This window comes from Lepidochelys kempii, chromosome 10 (assembly GCF_965140285.1).
Source record: "Lepidochelys kempii isolate rLepKem1 chromosome 10, rLepKem1.hap1, whole genome shotgun sequence".
Lineage (NCBI taxonomy): Eukaryota > Metazoa > Chordata > Testudines > Cheloniidae > Lepidochelys > Lepidochelys kempii.
The window spans coordinates 84946449-84965689 of NC_136389.1; the positions used below are offsets into that span (position 1 = coordinate 84946449).

The 19241-nt window shown below is 49.4% G+C and overlaps 1 protein-coding gene across 1 annotated transcript; it reads right to left on the bottom strand.

Annotated features, from left to right (window-relative positions):
* Positions 1-872: 872 nt before the first annotated feature.
* PDIA3 (protein disulfide isomerase family A member 3) lies at positions 873-14615 on the bottom strand. Its single transcript, XM_073304622.2, has 13 exons — positions 14369-14615; positions 12078-12156; positions 10538-10655; positions 9221-9328; positions 7129-7258; positions 6346-6462; positions 5608-5733; positions 4577-4759; positions 3866-3974; positions 3505-3633; positions 2311-2390; positions 1594-1651; positions 873-1218 (listed from the first exon to the last, which is right to left on the bottom strand). Exons 1-13 carry the CDS (start codon positions 14515-14517, stop codon positions 1102-1104), a joined length of 1503 nt encoding a protein of 500 aa, XP_073160723.1. The 5' UTR covers positions 14518-14615; the 3' UTR covers positions 873-1101.
* Positions 14616-19241: the final 4626 nt, after the last annotated feature.

The window sequence follows — 19241 nt, forward strand, 5'->3', positions numbered from 1 at the left end:
GAGGCACCTAGAGGCTGGCTCAGCTGCAATCTCAGCTCTGGCCTGCCCTCAAGGGAGCTGAGCACCAAGCAAAGTGCCCTGCCCTTCTATCTGGCTGGGGGATGCTTTCATGGCTGGTCCTAGCCTCTTGTGGCACAGCAGGGTTTGCTCACACCATTGCCACACCTCTGGCTACTTGCCAGGGAGAGCTGCTGTGCCTGCCAGGCCCAGCACCAAGTGAAACCCACTTAATGTTTGGCACAGCTTGAGCTGCTCCCACGCAAAGCCCAGACTCAAGCCCTGGAGATAGCTGCAGGAACACCAGGAGCAGCCAACAGCTACCAGGTCACCTGCAGCCCTGGGCTCTAGCAGACCAGGCCTGGACCTCAGGCAGGCTTCTTGCCACTTCACCACTGCCATCTGGGGCATTCATGATGGCAGCTGTGCCCTGCCACAGAGCTTGTGTTCTATACTCAAAGGGATGAAAGGACTCCTCTGCACCTCCTGCCCCTAAGCAGCATGCAGTCCTACCCACAGGCCCCATTCTAGGCCAAGTTCCCACAGAAGCATAGCAGTAGCCAGTTCCCCACCAGCCTCTTGTACTGGACCTCATGGACCACAGGATGAAGTGCACGGTTGGGTGGGATCTGTTCCCCATGCAGTCCCACAGTTGTCAGGAAACACCCAGGCAAAGCTTCCAGCTGGGAGCAGGGCAACACACAATAAACCATGGTCTCCTAGCCAGCGCATGGATGCTGGGGCCACTTACACAGGGCTCTCAGCAGCAGCCAGTTGCAGCACTGGGCACAGATGTGTGGTTTAAAGGGGTCCATTTTATTGTCTCACTTCTCCAAATGTACAAAAAAATTAGAAAACACATCTCCCCCTGCCCCACCCCCCTTCCCCACCCCCCCAATCACCACCCAAGTCTGGGGCAGCCCCATAAGAATGCAGCAAAGAGACAGCAGGAAATTAAACACAACTAGGTACAGCAGTTGGGTCCCTTCAGCCCACATTGCATTGGGCACAGTTTCTTCACTCCCCACAGCTGGCCCCAGGACACCCAGGGCTTCCCCAATGCCCCCACAATTCCTCCTCTGACACACTGGTAAGTTGGGTGCTTTACAGATCCTCCTGGGCCTTCTTCCTTTTCTTGGGCTTTTCCTCCTCCAGCAGCACAGGGGGGCTGGTTGCCTCCCGCTTCAAGTAGCTAATGAAGTCGCTCACCTCCCGGCCCCCCTGCAAACAGCACAAGAGCATGAGGCCATGGCTGAGCACTAGGATCCTGGCTTTGACACTCCCTGTGGTCTTGGGAATATCTGGACCTGCTGGCCCCAAATGGGGAGTGTTCACTGCCTCAAGAGAGACCAAACTTCCCCAGACCATTTCCCTGAGAGCCCTTTAAGGCTCTCCCGCAGGATGCACCAATGTGTCCTAGAGATGCAGCTACAGTGCAGGCATCCCGCAATGTGCAGGGCAGCGTTCCCAGGGGCCTGTGCAGCCCCACAGCACTCTTCAGCTGCAGGAATGCAGCTGAATGGGTGCTGCCAACAGCTACAGCAGCAAAGAGGAAACCTGCATACAGAGCTCCCAGGACAGGAAGTAGACACTCACCTCATATTTCTTTGGATTCTGCTTGTTACCAGCTGGAGCAAAATAGAGAGTGGGGAAGCTGGGGAGAGAAGAGACATGTCAGCTCCACTGAGTTTATCATTCTTCAGGTCCCAACCCCTCAGGAGTGAGTCTAGCACTCACTGTGCAGGACACCAGGTTTGCCTGGAGCCACAGAAAGGGGAGAATCACTGTTGCATGGAGTCTATTGCCACGCAAGTCAAGGGACAAGCAGTTCAAGGCACCTTCAGCCAGAGGAAGCCCAGAACAGTAGCAAGCCATGCCCCAGGAGGAGATATGAGCACCTTCTGTTTGGCCCTGGGAGCAGGGCTGACTGAGCACCTGGATTCAGGTTTGCAGAAAGACAGGTGCCCAGTGCAGTTCATCCTCAAGAACAGTCTCAGAAGTAGAAGGAAGGAAGGGCCAGAGACATTCAGGAAGTTGTGTGCAGGTATGGCTGGGATACACAACACCCTGCACAGGAGCAAGGGCAGATGCTTTTGTTTGGGTTACTCCAAGTCTAAATTTCTGCTGACAGCTGCTCAGAAGCAAGACAAGCAAGTTCCCAGCGACTATAACAAGCACATCGGCCCCCAGCTGCCATCAGAGCCAGTCTCTCCACCCGCAAAAAAAACCCAGAGAGATTCCCTAGCCCTTCTGTAGCACAGTCACTGGCTCCCCTGCCACCCCACCCAATATCATACAAGCTGAAGTTCTTACCCTCGAACTTCATATGGAGAAGGCACATCATTGGCTGTAGCATCCATCTTGGCTATGACAATGTTGGGGTCTTTGCTGAGCTGTTGGTAGGATAGCACATTAGTGAACAGATCATCACTAGTGTATTGTGGACACTGGGGGAAGATGCTGACCCCCCATGTTCCACTAGGGCCAGGAATGTGTGTTCCAAGGCCAAGGGGAGACAGGGGGGCTCTTGGCTAGATGTCTATCAGAACAGCTGGGGGAGGCTGGGGCAGGATCTGGGACAGCAGCATTCATTTGTACAGCGCCTAGCATAAAGGCTGTGGTAATACAAATAATCTAGTGAGTCCAAGCTTTGTCCTGGTGAGAGACTGGGCAGTGCCAGTTCAGGCTGGCATGGGTAGTAAGGAGGGCACAAGCTTGCTGTTGATATCCAGGCTAGCCCTAGAGATACATGGGCAGGTTTAGGAGGCTATCCTTCCAACTTACACCCTTACCCATTGCCTGTGGGAGAGAAGGCCAAGGCTTCCTGGGTGAGCAGGGGGAGTTGCTGCCTCTAACAATGTATAACGAGTTCACAAACTCTTGCCATATAAAGATCAGAAATAAAATCATAACAGGAAACTTCTGTTTAAAGAGACATTATACAGGAATAGATTCATCAGATTTTTCTATTTAGCAGGATGTTACCATATTACAGAGTGGGAGCATCACTACACCACCTTGTCACTTCTGGTGCTTTGATTAAGTTGGTTGCTGCCTATGCTTGTCCCCATGTGCCTTCGCCCTGTCCCAGAGAACTAAGAACTGAGGACTACAGGAGCCAAGGGACCAGACCTGAGCCAAATACAGCCAACCCTTCCCTCAGGCAGGCATCTTTCTAGGAAGGATTCCCTGGGGACCAGCTCTCAGCAGTGTTTGGACAGAGGACAGTAACCTGGAGACATGCAGCCACTGACCAGGGAATACTGGTGTGCCCTGGCCAGCGCCAAAGGAGATGCTCCTGGTGGTGCCCAACCTCAAATGTAACTAGAGGGCAGAAGTAGCCAGCTGCTTACAGACCAGTGCCAGTTTAGATAGCAGTCAGAGGAGGCCCCTTAGGCACATTCATGCCACCTTATGGCTCGGCCAGCTGAGCACAACCCTGGGACCGCTCAGTTCTGGGGGAGGACTGCTGCCTTCAAAGCTGGCAGGCAAGAGCTCCCAGCTTACCTTTTCTCCAAGTTCCTTGTACTTGGGCTCCAGGTTCTTGCAGTGGCCACACCATGGGGCATAGAACTCAATCAGGACGTCTTTGTCCTCTGCATTAACAAGGTCATCAAAATTTTCAGCAACCACCACCTGGAAAGATCGAATTCTCCAGATGAGCAGCATTTCTGCACGTTAATAACCACATGCTCACTCTCCAGGCTCTGACCTGAGTGAGCCTGATCCTCATGCAGCAAACTGCAGGCAGTGGTCCTTGAAGCCTGCACAGAACACTTCTGTCAGCTCAACATACAGTGTTCTAGCTGGAGAGAGGCAACAGCCACATACAGCCTTTGGCTGAACAGCATGTCTCAGCTGCACTTACCTTCACAGGGCCATCATTGTTCTCAGGGATGGGCTCCGATTTCAGGTATTTCTTCAGGTTACCATCAAAGTAATCCTGCAAGAATCTTTCCAGAGCTTTCCCATCACGGCTACAAATCAAATACAGGTGACATTTCAGAGCCATCTGGCACATAAAACTAGCAAGTGCACCCTACAAATCGAGGGAGTTTTGTTCTACCCACAGACAGCAGCACACTGAAGAAAACGACTCAGATCCTCAGTGCTAACCCAGAGCTCTAACTCCCACAGATGACCCAGGGCACAAAAGCCACGTGGCCACCTCCAGGATTTTGGGAAAGTCTGCCTGGTGCACATGTTCACCCTGGTAAGTCAGGCTTCCTGCCACCCACGCTCCTCCCACCCAGGAGATAGGCTGAAGTGTGTCTCCCATGCCCTTTATTTTAGGTATTCACTCTTTCGGCTGTTCAGTCTCATGTTATTTTCTATGCCGGTCTCTACTTTTTAGGTATCCTGGAATTAAACCCTCAAACCTTAGAGCTTGCAGCTCCTAATGTAATCCTTCCATAGTGTGTAACTACCCAGGGACAGGCTTGGCCTACAGCCACAGCTACTCCTCTGAAACACAAGCATCCAGCTCAGGTGTCCTCCCAATGAGCCCAGATGGGTAGTAAGTATCTGAAAGGCTTTGCCTGTGACTGGACCAGGAGGGTGCGCCACGCCCAGGACTTACGAGAATTCCTCCTGCATGACATATTTCTCTCCCTTGGCAGTTCTGATGGCAACGACAGGAACCTCCCCTGTGCTGCTGTCCAGGCCAAACTCTGAAAGCTCATGGCCAAAGGTTTTTCTACTAGCAACAGCAAAGTAGAGCTTGTGTCCAGCATCCAGGAACTTCTGCGCCACCATCATCACTCTGAGTAAAGCAGAGGAAATGTGCTGTTATGCTTACGAACATTAAACAGTTTCTCCAAGACAACAGAGCACTTGGGGAGAGGAAGAGAACCACCTCTTTCAGCTGAAACGGAAAACAGCTAGAAACATGAATTAGTGGGGGGGGATCTGCTGGTTAGGAGGTTCTGCAAAGAGAAGGAACATGAAAATGCAGCTGGAGAAACAGGAAAGAAGAACATGCTACTAAACTGGGTGTAACCTAGGGATCTCCCGATGCATAGCTTCAACAAGTCTACATTTTGCACTGAATACCCCATAAACCATCAGTCAGCTCTGATCAACCAGGTCTCCTGTGGCTGCAGCACTGCATAGGGAATCAAGTCCCAGTAAGGTGGAGTACGAAAAATGGAATCGAGCATGAGCCTCCTCAGCAAGATTAGTTGTTCTGGGCCTCAGTCAAGCAACTTTGCTATGGACAGATAAAGGAATCAGAGCTCCTGATAAGCATGCCAAATGCACTGTCTACACCTGATGCTGAATTAATGCTCCAGACATGTTAGCGGGCTGCCTGCAACCTATGGAAACACCAACTGCTTGCTACAGAAGCACAAGTTGGGAGAGTCAGTTTTCCAGAATTAGAAGCAACATTTCAAGGAACTGGATGGTGGCCTGCAATGCCTCTCTACTTGTAGTGACAACACACCCTGTAGACAGAGCCAAGTGAAAGAAGAATTTACTAGAGTCTCAGAAATGATTTCTGAGTTTGCACACTGGGGACAGCGTTCTGCCAGATAAACCATAGGAATCCACCAAAACAGTGCACTGCAGAAGGGAGGAAGACTGGATTAGGATCTATCTTCCTCTGCTTACCTGTTGCGCCAGTAGTTGGAGCCCTTGGCATTCTTCTCATAGTCCACGTCATAATAAGCCACCAGCAAGTCCTTCCCTTGGATCAAGTCTTTGTTATCTTCCGTCATATGTGGACAGATGCCAAAACTATCAACAAAGTAGTAGTTAGCAACCTGCATCTCACTATCTGAGCCCTTCCTCCCCACCCAGAAATAACCTTGTCCTAGCACAGTCTCGTTCTCATTCAAGATCACAGGATCCATACAATTGCCGATATCCAGCAGGCCTATTTGAAAAGTGTTTTCTTCAAATAGCTCATTTGTGCATCAGGCCAGTTTGTGGGGTTCTGCTACTGTAGCTGGACATACAAAGTTACACACAGGTTTTGATCAAATTAGGGACCTACTTTTATTTGTGACAAAAACTGACCTAAAATCAAATGAGCAAACCAGGTTACTGGAATGCTAGATCAAGTGCCCAGCAGCCATGGTTAGTGCAGAGGAAAAACCCACATAGAAATCTCATTCTTGAGAATGAATGATGGACCTGTAGTGCACTAAGTGCCCACAAGCCAACTATTCTGTGTGTTCCATTAGAAGAGAAGAACCCCTAAGTTCAGCTAGAATTTAGTAGCCCAGAGGCAGTGCTACTAGCCATGCCCAGGCAATAGGGCTGAAGCCAGACTGCTCACAGTGTAGGGAATTTAGCTGAACTCTATCACCCACCCAAGCCCTGAGATGGAAGTGAGACATCACTCACATGTTCTCCTGGAGAAACTTCTTGATCTTGCCACTGGTGATTTTGTCCTCTGTGTACCTCAAAGTGCTGTCCTCAAATTTATTTGCCAGGCGTTGAGGACGGAATAAGATAACACCCCTGGACGGAGGTGGAGAGCACAACATGAAACAGCTGAAGGAACTAGCAGTATGGGGATACGGTGGCAAGAAGACTGGTCGACACCTTTCCAAGTACACAGTGAAATCATCCAGGTCCTGAACAAAGCTACCTGTACCTCAGCCACCTGGCCGAGTCTTATGCTACTAGCCAGAACAAGCAGCACGTTTTCTTGCAGTTAACAAGTAAACAACCCCCACCCCGTGGTGACAAGGGAAGAATAGGATGGGCAATAAGGGAACAAACAGCCAGGCTTGAAAAGCCAATTTAGGTCCTCCTGGTACAGTACTTTCCATGTGAGGCAGGAGTCTGACACGCATACACCAGCCCAGCAGGTAAGGGAGACCTTACAAGTGTTTATAGGTCAGCTTCTCTCCCCTGCCCCTCCACAAGAACCATGACCCACTCACTGTAGTTTATGGCTCAAGGGCCTCAAGTGCCCAACAGCAGGACATAGGCAGGCTGCTCTGAAGGGATTTCCAGCTGGACCCAACAGTACTGATTTTAGAAAGATTAACCTCCTCTGGTCTTGGCCCACATGGGAAGCTATGAAAGGAAATCACTTTCCAAAGCACAGCTGTCTGAGAGGGGTCTTTGAGGTTGTCCCTGCTGCCCCAACAAGAACCATGAGTACACTGAGCCACTTACTCTCCATCTGCCTCATACTTCTGTATCAGCTCCTCCTCGCTGGTATGTGCAAAGCGGTAGCTCTCTCTTAGGTTGCTGGCTGCTTTCATGAACTCTGAATAAGCATCACCAAATGCATCTTTGAAGAAGCCTGCAACAGAGAGAGACACGGGGACCCTACAGAAACTCTGCCTCAGCACATGTCATTTCCCTGTTTGACTCAACTCTTCTGTATTTACTCTGCCTGAGAATCCGTCACTTCCGAATGGGCTCTTCTCTGCCCAGCTCAACTCCTTCTGTTTAGCAAGGTTCAATTTCCCTGTGTTCCTTTAGAAATACACCAGCATTTCCTTCCTTCTTTCTGCCCCAGCAGGAGCCAAGCAGCTTTCTTTGGGAGTACATCCGGCTCAATCACCAGCCCAGAAGAAGTTTGCCACTTGCAGCCAGAGATGGAGCTGCACGCTGGGCAGCTGGGATCTGGACAGAGGCAGTGCCCTATAGCACTGGTTCTCAAACTGTGGGTTGGGACCCCAAAATGGGTTACGACCCCATTTTAATGTGGTCACCAGGGCTGGCTTATACTTATTCGGGCTCAGGGCTGAAGACTGGAGCCCCACAGCCTTGGGTGGGTGGTGGGACTCGGGCTTCGGTCCCCATCCCAGGGTCATGTAGTAATTTTTGTTGTCAGAAGAGGGTCGCAATGCCACAAAGTTTGAGAACCCCTGCCCTATAATACTACTCCACAGGAGACAGAGGGCAATTTTTCCACCCAGTTCTGGTCTCCTTCAAGCTCCCATTTGAAATGTTCCTTGGATTAGCAGAGCTCCTGGTGCGATGACCTGAGTCAGGCTAATGTGGCGAGACTGTTGAGTGCTACAAGGCTGATGTGACAGCCATCCCTGCATGTGTCAGGTATGGCTGGGTACAGTATGTTGCCCCCAGGGGATGAAGTCAGAACAGGGTCCTTGGGGAGACCTGGCTATTTCTTCACATTTTAAATACATCTACAGGTGCCTATCCAGTGCTCCAGCACGAACCTTACCCCGAAAGAAAAAGCAAAGCCTTGTGATACATCATCCAGAACTGTTCACCAAGGCATTATTCTCAGCTAAGCGGGCTGCTTGCTTTGTTAACCTTAATAGTCCAGCACCAGCAGTTCTGAGGCTATTTCACCGGCTATACTGGTGACTCATCCAGATATTTTTTGGACGCCACTGTCTAAGGCAGGGTTTCTCAACAACCGTTCCGTGGACTGCACCCTGGGACCCTGACACAGTTTAGCAAGGCAGCAAGCCATTCCCAGGTATCACAAAGGTTGAGAAATACTGGTCTAAGATACTCACCCAGTTAGAGTGGGTGTCAGTGGATCTGCATGAGTGATGGGGAAGGATGTTTTGGTATCATCCATATGCCATCATAAGATCATGACTTGAAATCAGGATACTCTGGAGGCATCTTGTGATATAATACGGAATGGGGGTGCGGAAATTGGAATCATGTTTTGCTAAAGGGGGAAATGGGAACAGGGAATGGGAGTAAGGAAGTTGGAATCATGTTTGGCTAAGGGTAGGAATGGGAACAGGGACACAGGTGTAAGGCTCTGTGGTGTCAGAGCTGGGAAGGAGGATACTAAGGAAGGAAACTGGAATCACGTTTGCTGGAAGTTCACCCCAATAAACATCGAATTGTTTGCACCTTTGGACTTCGGGTATTGTTGCTCTCTGTTCATGCGAGAAGGACCAGGGAAGTAAGTGGGTGAAGGAATAAGCCCCCTAACAGGGAAGGATGTTTTGGTATCATCCATATGCCATCATCAGATCATGACTTGAAATCAGGATACTCTGGAGGCATCTTGTGATATAATCCTTGATGTTCATGTTTGGCTCCAAGAGCTCAAGGCAATCAGATTCCAGCAAGCGGGGAGAGATGGGAGAGAAGGAGTGGGATGGGGACTGGTGGATGCGCAAGTTCAAGGAGAGATCTCCAGCTATTTACAAGTTTCTGAGAGCAGTAGCAACATACTTTGTAGGGGCTCGGGGACTTGAAAGACAGACTTCCCCCAGGACAAAGTATCCAATGTAGTTTAAAGGTTCTGTTGGCTTGTACTACTCACCCACCACAGAAGCATCTTTATCACTGATGAATTTTTCAAAATCTGCCACAGAGCGGAGAGCCACTGAGGCAGGTCCTGCCTGTTTCTTGAGGTGACTAACAATCCCATCTAAGGAAGAAGGAAGCGAAGCATACAGCAGTGTTAGAGTGATGGTTTTATGGAGTTCTAGGAGACTGATTCTATGCTTTTAGGAGAGGGATTGTTTCTGCACCATATGCCTGTTCAGTACTTAGCTAAATGGGACCCCAGCCAAGTCTCTAAGCACTACTGTAATACAAATATGTATGCATCCCAGCCCTACAATGGAACTTCCATGAAAGCATGTTGAGCTGGAAGAGATCCATAGAGGATTCCCAGAGCATCAACATCCCAGCAGGACCTATTCACCCCCAAGTTTACCATGCAAATGTAAAGCCTTCCTCCCCTAGCTACCAGTGCAGTAGCATAAGGAGTCAAAAGACTTGCAAGTTTCAAGAGACAAGTGCACAATGCTCATCACAAGGCATTACATAAACAGAGTGTCTTTCTGTCTACTCTGAAACCTGACCTTGGAGCACTAAACCAGTGGCTCTCAACCTTTCCAGACTACTGCACCCCTTTCAAGAGTCTGATTTGTCTTGTGTACCCCAAGTTTCACCTTGCTTAAAAACTACTTGCTTACAAAACCACACCTAAATACACAAAAATGTCACAGCACACTTACTAAAAAATTGCTGACTCATTTTTACCCTACAGTTACAAAATAAATCAATTGGGATAGAAATACTGCACTTACATTTCAGTGTATGGTACACAGAGCAGTATAAACAGGTCATAGTCTGTAGAAAATTTTAGTTTCTACTGATTTTGCTAGTGCTTTTAATGTAACTTGTTATAAAACTAAGCAAATATCTAGGTGAGTTGATATACCTCCTGGAAGTCCTCTGCATACCACTGGCCGAGATCACTGCACTAAGCAACAAGCCCTGGGCAACAGCTACACTGCAGTAGAATTTCAGAGATAGGCAGATACATTCAGCAATCTGGTACACTCAACATGCAGCAATATTCTCTCCTTCCCATGTCTTTTGGCCACTGGATCTCTCCCACTGCTGATCAGATGTTGTGGACAAGGCAGACTTGCAGTGCCTCATCTTTACCAGGAACCAATTAGATACTCAAGTATCCAGTGCTTCTACCCCCATCCCTCCCACCAACAGGCAGACAAATAAGTTGAGCCTAGTACTGCCATGCAGCCAGGACACTCCCATCTCCATAGCAACAAGTCAAATACAATCCAGATGGGAAAGTGCTGCAGCACCATGCCAGGATCCTTACCTGCTGTCCTGGGCCCATCATAGGCACCTGCCTCTTCACCATCCCTGAAAACCTTCAGGGTGGGATAGCCGCTGACTCCATATTTGTTACAGGTGTTTGAGTTTGCTGTACAGTCAACCTGAAGAAGAGAAATACTGCTCCTTAACACACCATCACATTCATGCAGTGTTGGCACATAGCACAAACTCCTCTGCTGCAGAAATCAGAAGCAGCACAAGGCAGCTTCCCCATAGAGGGCCCACCACATAATCCTATGAAGCAGAGAAATGCAACCTCAACAGGGCATTAAAAGGCAAAGTGTCTATCCACAGGGAGGGGACTTCTGGCGGAAAGTTACAGGAACAAAAGCAAGCTTCGGCTGCCACCTTGTATTCCTTTACTTGCGGAACATGCAATCAGTGCTCTAAAAAATATGGAGCAGACTATCCATGCCCATGGAAGCTTATAGGCCAGATCTAGTGCACCCACAGGGTGGCTGGGACATGGACTTTGGGAGATCTGAAGATTTAACCTGGCTAACAAGGCTAGGGAAGTACATGGTAGGACACTACAGGAGAGACTAAAGTGCACCAGATGCAATGTGAGAGACTCCACTGATAACCCTAAAATTCCATTCATCACCCAATGTAACAGTGCCTAGAGATGGCTGAAATCGAAGAACGCTCCCCATGCCCAGAGGGACGGATACGAGTAAACTGGGACTGGATGGTGTGAAGAGACTGCGATGAGGCACTGGCTTAGTGGAGTTGTACAAGTTAGTGATAGGTTCCCTGTACTTCTTAACCACCTCACAAGAAAGCTTCCCTTTATAGCAGCCCTCTGCCTCAAGGCAGTGCTGTAAGGCACATCCCTACATTGGCCCCCTGCAGTGAGCTGAGTAGGGCCTAGGAGAGCTTCTCCATCACGACTTAATGAGGAAGGAGTTTGTTTGCATGCAGGGATACAGACTCTTTTTCTAGTGTTCTGCACAGTGGAGAGGGAGAGGCAGGAGATGCAAGTGCATTAGGCCTCAAAATCCCCTAAACCCAGGATTTGAGCGTATCATTTACTGCATATAATGCCTGCAGACACGTCCTTTGTTTTTCCCAAGCCCTGAGTAGTAGGGTACGAAAAAGGGAATTTCATTGCCGCAGTAAAGGGACGGGCTCTCTAGCTTGCCCTGCACAGGAACAGACCAATCCTCTTGGCAGCAATGAACACCAAGCGCTCCAGAGGCGGACAGCACACTACTTGCACAATACTGCCTCCAGTGGAGGAAATCTGCTTAAGATCTGGGGCAGGAGGACTCGGGGCTTTGTAGACTATTCCCTCCATACGGAGCAGAACAGAAACCCACCCCCTCACATTTATGAAACAGAGGAAATTAAGTCAGACCCTAAATCTCCATGGAACCACTGGATGCACTAGTCAGGGTACAGCCCCAAACACAAACTTTTAGTAAGTGGACTGTAAGTGTAAAAATCTGCTGCCACAAAAAGGTTCCAGCCCAGTCAGAGCAGGTAACTTGTCACAGAACCATGAACTCGGGCTAGGTCCATACCTTTACTAGAGGGACAATTCCTTTCAGTCTGGTAGCAGCAGCCTCGTACTCCGGGGCTAGTCGTTTGCAGTGCCCACACCTGAAGGGGAAGTGACAGTTCGGTTACAAGGAAAAGCCTCCCTACAATTGGGCAGATGCCATGTTTCCATTTACCAAGGATCTCCACACGGTCACACACAACCGACCCAAACAGCCTTCATAGAAACAATGAGGCTTACTGGAAAGATTTTCAACTTGGAGCTCAGGCAAGGGCTGAGGGAAAGAGATGGGATAAGTCACATTGACATTATTCCTTCCCAACATTTTGGAGTTCCCCTACTTGACCAGGGTGGGAAGAAGAAAAAATAGTGCTGATCTTCCCAAAGACTTTACTCTCTTTGCTAGAATACACGCCAGCGCACTATTGTCTTCCTACAGATGCCGAACAAACATTAGCACTAAGCACTGCAATTTAACTCCTGCCCACTGAGATGAGTGGAATTAAGTCTGAAACCGAATATTCATGAATCATCCAGTCAACATATTTACCTACTGTGAATGGACTTGCCATGTCCTGACTTTCTATCCATTGCAGTAGAAGATACACAGGATCAAGACTTAAGGTAAATGTAAGAGCACCTGAAGATTCCATAACTTAATTCTCACACTAACCACAGAACCATGATATAATTTGATGCTTAATACAGGCCTGAAACACCTTGTATTTGCAGCTTTGTCACCCAGTGAACTGCTGTCTAGTTTACAGAGGTCTGACATTTTCAGCAACAGGTAAGTTAAATTCATTTTAATAATCCTGAAAGTTGAGTAACTCCTTACAGAACTTAAAGTAAAAATAAATCACTATTTTAATCATCCCAGCTAATCAGTAACCCAAACAAAATGGCAACATTAGTCAAACATCTTCTGGTGCCAATAGCATTATCCACCACACACTGTAGCTTTCCATCCTCTGGCAACACATAGCGAGATAGATACTGCAAAATCTAGTGGCACAGAATGAAAGGGACTATATCCAAGACATCCAGTTCCGAAGTTCCTAGAAATCCTAGGTTTCTTTTGCTCTGCTTCCCTCAAGCAATTTAACTAATGAAAGCTTGTCCATGAGCTAGTATTTTCTCCTTAATTCAAAAGGATCTGTGTAAGTGACCAAGATTTGCTGTTCCATTTGTCTAGCCAAACAAACGTACTCAGTGAGTTGCTGACTTATTCACTATTCCATAGTGTGGAAGGGATTTTTTAGGAAGTCCTGCATATTTTTGAAGCTGGATATTAATTGAGAAGTATAAGATAATACATCAAAATGGGTCCACTCCTATTTCACCAATGACTTGCAAACAAAAACCCATTTTCTAACCAATTAAAAGCAGACACCACAGCAGAGATCCTCCTCATCTTCCTGCAACCTAACGCATGATGGAAGTTGTAGTTCTCATTCTATACCAGGCAGTTCAATTAGAAAATTGTGTCAAGTCCGTAAGTAAAGCAAGCAGTTAGTACTTCCTAGAAATGCAGAACATAGTCCCTTATCTTAAGCTAGAGAACACAGACCCTTATTTTAAGGTGTCCAATTTCCAACTAAGAATTGTTTTGATACCACAGAACCCAGTGTTTTATCAGATTAAGCTGGAAGTAGTCTACCATCATATACTGCAAACACCCTGTTTAAAGTAAGTTGCGATAACACTGCACTTACGCTTTTGTTTTGTATTTTGGAAAAAGACAAGGCAACAAGCAGCACAGAGTCTGCCAGAGTGAACCCTGATTGCCTGCCCTAGGGTCCCTGTGCTGGAGCCCAGTGTAGAGGGAGGGCCTGGGGGTCCTCCACCAGCCACTTCGAAGCATGAAGCCCTTGAGAAAGGAATAAAGATGCCCAGAAAGAAGCACGGACTCGCCACTGGGCCCAGAATCAAGGGCTGCACACTGGACATTCGGTTTTGCCGGATTTTGTCACCCCACAAGGGGTGGGACTAAAAGCCAACCGGGGGGGGGGGGGGTTGGGTGAATGCCAAAGGCGGCCGCCCACCGCAGGGCGCTCAGCAAGGGGTGCTAAGGCAGGAGAGCCGGCTACGCCACACCCAACTCGCGGCCAGGGGGTCCGGCTCCCCACAGAGAGGCGGAGACCCAGGGCCTTGTCGACGCGGGGCGCGTCAGGCCCGTGCTGCGGCCCTCCCGGACCCGGCGCACGAAGGGGCAGCGGCGTCGCCCCTTCCCGGCGCCCCCCCGGCCCGACAGGCCCCGGGCCCCCCGGCCCGACAGGCCCCGGCCCGACAGGCCCCGGCCGCCCGGCTCACCAGGGCGCGTAGAACTCCACCAGCACCAGCCCCGGGCGCTCGGCCAGGCCGCTCTCGAAGTCCGAGTCCCCGAGCTCCAGCACGTCGGAGGCGCGGCCCGCGCAGGGGCCGAGGGCCAGGAGCAGCAGCAGCGACCCGGGCAGAGCCATGGCGGGCAGCGGCGAGTCGGGGCGGGCGGCTCCGGCTTCGCTCCCTCCGCGGCGGCGGCCAGACTCCACTCGAGCGGCCTCGGCGGGGCCGGAAGTCCCGCCCCCGAACCGGATCTGGAGTGTGGCAGCTCCCCATTGGCACCCGCGTAGCGCGTCACGGAGGCTGGGCGGGGCTTGGGGACCTCAGAGCCCCGCCCCCCGGCCCGTGCCCTATAAATGGGCTGGGTCACTAGCGCAGGGGCTGAGAGAAGGTCGTGGCCCGCGCGCCCCTGGGCGCCATGGCAACGGCTGGGCTGGGGCCCGTCCCCGCGCCTTACCGCCCCCGCCAGTTCGCGGGCCCCCCACCCCCCCTTCCTGGGCCGGCTCTCCAGGGAAGAGCCGGGGCCGAGCCAGGCCCGGGTGCGCTGGGAGGCCCGGCCCGGGTGCGCTGGGAGGCCCGGCCCGGCCCGGCCCCTGTCGTAGCTCGCCTGTGGGGCGAGCCCGGGCGAGGCGACTCGGCCTCAGGCGGAGGGACGTGTCCTGGGCGAGGGGGCCCCGCCGCTGGCCCTGGCCCGAGGCCGTAGTAACCCGCGCCCCGAAGCGCGGCGAGACGCGCCCGCGGTTCCCGTCGCTACGCGGGCGCTTCAGCGGGACCCTGGGCGGCGGCGGCGGCGGCGAGAGCGGCGGCCAGGGCCCCGGCGTCTGCTGCCGCCGGAGAGGCGCTGTCACGCTCTCCAGGGAGCGCTGGGGCTGAGGAAGGGCTCTGGGGGCTCGAGTTTGTCTCCCGCCCCAGCAGGAGCTGGCCCCATACAAGAGATTCCCTCACCCAGCCTGTCTCTAACGGCCTGGGAGCGCCGTGGCTGCGGCGCGGTTGCATGCAGTCTGGAGAAGAGCACAGCTAGAGGGGTCAGCCCCATGGTCCGTCTACCCCAGCGTCCTGCCTCCCAGCGGTAGCCAATGCCACTTGCTTCGGAGGGAATGAACAGAGCATGCAACGGGCCAGTCCCTCTTGTCCACTTCCAACTTCTCACAGAGGCTAGGAAGAGTCGGAGCATGGGGTTGCATCCCTGGCCATGTTGACTAACAGCCATTGATGAACCGACCCTCCATAAAGGAAAGGAGTACTTGTGGCACCTTAGAGACTAACCAATTTATTTGAGCAGAAGCTTTCGTGAGCTACAGCTCACTTTGTCGGATGCATACCGTGGAAAGCGTAGAAGATCTTTTTATACACGCAAAGCATGAAAAATACCTCCCCCCACCCCACTCTCCTGCTGGTAATAGCTTATCTAAAGTGATCACTCTCCTTACAATGTGTATGATAATACAATGCGTATGGCCATTTCCAGCGGGAGAAAACCTGGATTTGTGCTGGAAATGGCCCAACTTGATTATCATACGCATTGTAAGGAGAGTGATCGCTTTAGATAAGCTATTACCAGCAGGAGAGTGGGGTGGGGGGAGGTATTTTTTCATGCTTTGTGTGTATAAAAAGATCTACACTTTCCACAGTATGCATCTGACGAAGTGAGCTGTAGCTCACGAAAGCTTATGCTCAAATAAATTGGTTAGTCTCTAAGGTGCCACAAGTACTCCTTTTCTTTTTGTGAATACAGACTAACACGGCTGTTACTCTGAAACCCGCTCCTCCATAGTTCTTTTATGAACCCCATTATAGTTTTGGCCTTCATAACATCCCCTGGCAATGAGTTCCACAGGTTGACTGTTGTACCAATAAAATAAAAGCCAGCAGGATCTTATTAAAGGGAAAAAGGCAAAATACCACATTTATTGTGAATACAGAAAGAATCATAGTAAGCAGTTAGTTATAGCTATAACATTCCATTCAATCTCATATTTATTCTCACATTCATTCATACAAACACACACACCCACACACACAGGTTCTGCAAGGTTGTTATCATAGTTACCAGCCTTAGAGTTGCTCATGCCAAGTCACTGGCCAGGTGGCCTGGACATGAGGAGGGAGCAGGGCCTTGTCAGATGCTCATCTGATGCTCCTGGAAGTTGGTTTGCAGAATCAGACCCCAAAGTTCTCACTTTCTAGAGTCTATTTTTATAGGAATTTCTTCCTATGCCAGTCTATGGGAATTGCTTCATCATGCTGTTGCTGAATCAATCAGCAGATAGCACATTCCTGACGGCTCCAAGATGTTATCTTGTTCTTTGGTTCTCCCATTCTTGAGGCTGTTGGGTGGATTCCAGTCTGCCCTCCGGGGGGGGGGTCCTCTGGTTATTTCCACTTGACGCCTTCTTCAGCCGATGGACACTGGATTCTTAGGCTGGCACCTCCCTGATCATTCAGTTATTATCCACACCAAGCATCCATCCACATACATCCTCTATCTCTATTTTAATCACAATTGTTGATACAACAAAAGGGCGGGGAGTCTCTGGGTGCTGTTTCTGTTGTTAGAGTATTGCTTTGAGTCTCTCTCTCTTGTGAATTGCTTTGAGAACAGACTCTGTCTTAGAATGTACTAACACAGTTAGCAGCTTGCAAGTTTCACACATAGAGGGAGAGAAACAGTACCAAAAACCAAGAGACCTCTTAATTAGTAATACCCTGGAATTTAAACTCTGGGGAATCAAACTCATTTGTGATTTTAATACAGAACTTCTTTAATATGATCCAACATGACTGCGCATTGTGTGAAGAAGTACTTCCTTTTGTTTGTTTTAAACCTGCTGCCTGTTAATTTTGTTGGGTGACCCCTGATTTGTATGTTACGTGCAGGGGTAAATAACACTTCCTTATTCACTTTCTCCACACAAGTCATGATTTTATAGACCTCTATCATATCGCCACTTAATCATCTCTTTTTCAAGCTGAAAAGCCTCAGTCTTTTTAATCTCTCCTAATATAAAAGCCATTCCATACCCTTAATCATTTTTGTTGCCCTTTTCTGTACCTTTTCTAATTCCAATAGATCTTTTTTGAGATGGGGTGACCAGATCTGCATGCAGTATTCAAAGTGTGGGCATACCATGGATTTGTATAGTCGCATTATGATATGGTTAGTGGAATATGTACTGCATGAATATGTTTGTTTAGTTTAATAGAGGGCTGTCAGGAAAAACAAAGAGGAAGGGAAACAAATGGTCAAGATAAGCTCCACCTCTTGATAAACACTTCAGAGTTGTTAAGAAAGACTGTCCAGACTAGTAAGATCAGAAGATTCCACCTCCTTGCTCCAGCCAAGTTATGAAACTGGTTTTGACCAGGATGGCCAAAGTATAGGAACTAGCAAGCTCAAAAGGCCAACAGTAGTTTAAAGATGAACATTGAAAGGGGAAGTTGTTTCGAGCAGTGGCTCTCAATCTTTCCAGACTACTGTACCCCTTTCAGGAGTCTGATTTGTCTTGTGTACCCCAAGTTTCATTTCACTTAAAAACTACTTGCTTACAAAATCAGACATAAAATACAAAAGTGTCACAGCACACTATTACTGAAAAATTGCTGACTTTCTCATTTTTACCACATAATTATAACATAAATTATTTGGAATATAAATATTGTACTTACATTTCAGTGTATAGAGCAGTATAAACAACTCATTGTCTGGATGAAATTTTAGTTTGTATTGATTTTACTAGTGCTTTTTATATAGCATGTTGTAAAACTAGGCAAATATCTAGATGAGTTGATGTACCCTGTGGAAGATCTCTGCATATCACTGGTTGAGAACCACTGATTTAGAGGAACCAGACTAAGATGCAAGCACCCACTGGGAAGAAGAAGAAGGGAGGTCTGCCTGGTTACTGCCAGGGGCTGGTGTCCATTAGGTAAGACAGATAGACTGTTTTTAATCCTTTTATGCATTGTTCCTACTGCAAAGGAAACAATCCTTTGGGTTTTAAGAAGGCTGTCTAGTCATTACATTCACCACTCGTTGCAGATTCTTAATGGGAAGAATGGCAGCTGCTGAACCCAGTCAGACCTCTTAGGCAAGCACAATTAATAGACTTGGCCCTGGCCTTCAGTATCCTGTCAAACAGTGAGGGTGTGATGAAGTGGGGAACGTTAATATTTTGTATAAATACTGTATGTGCCTCAGTTTCCCCTATATGCTGCATTGTCACTTTGGGGTGGAAAAGAGCTGTTTTCTCTAGTGAGGCCCAGAGATGCAGGCATGATGGATGACTAGCTGTCTTGAGTTTGGGACCCAGGTCAATGGAGAGTCTGTAAACACAATGGCAAACCCAATCTCTGGGACATTTGCTACCTGTGTTTGACCAGCCAGGGAACAAAGGACTGAGGAGAGGCCAGGTGGGACTGGCACCAGGAACTTGAACAAAGAGGAGAGAGAGACAGAGCTGGAGCCAAGGGGGTCACACTGCTTGGCTGGGGCTCTGGTCTAACCATAATGGACCATGCTGTAACTTTCTTCTCTCTGTGCTAACCAAGGCCTTTCTATGTTGTATTCCAATTGATAATAAACCGGACTGTTTCTTAGCACTGTGTGAGTGCCCCTGCAGATGCTGGTGGGGCTGCATTGCTCTCTAAGATAGTACAAGTCTCCCTCAGGGGTCTGCCTTTGTGGGACTTGCTGACAGGTGCTCATGGTGGGAAGCAGAGTGGCCAGAGATGCAGCCTAAGGAGGTGGTGATGCTGTGTGGCTTACCCTGGAGGAAGAGTGAGAGCTTCGGGGGTCTGGCTCACTGAAGGGGTCCTCCCAGACACCGTTCCAAAGCTGGGGCCATAGCACTGATCCTGGGGATCC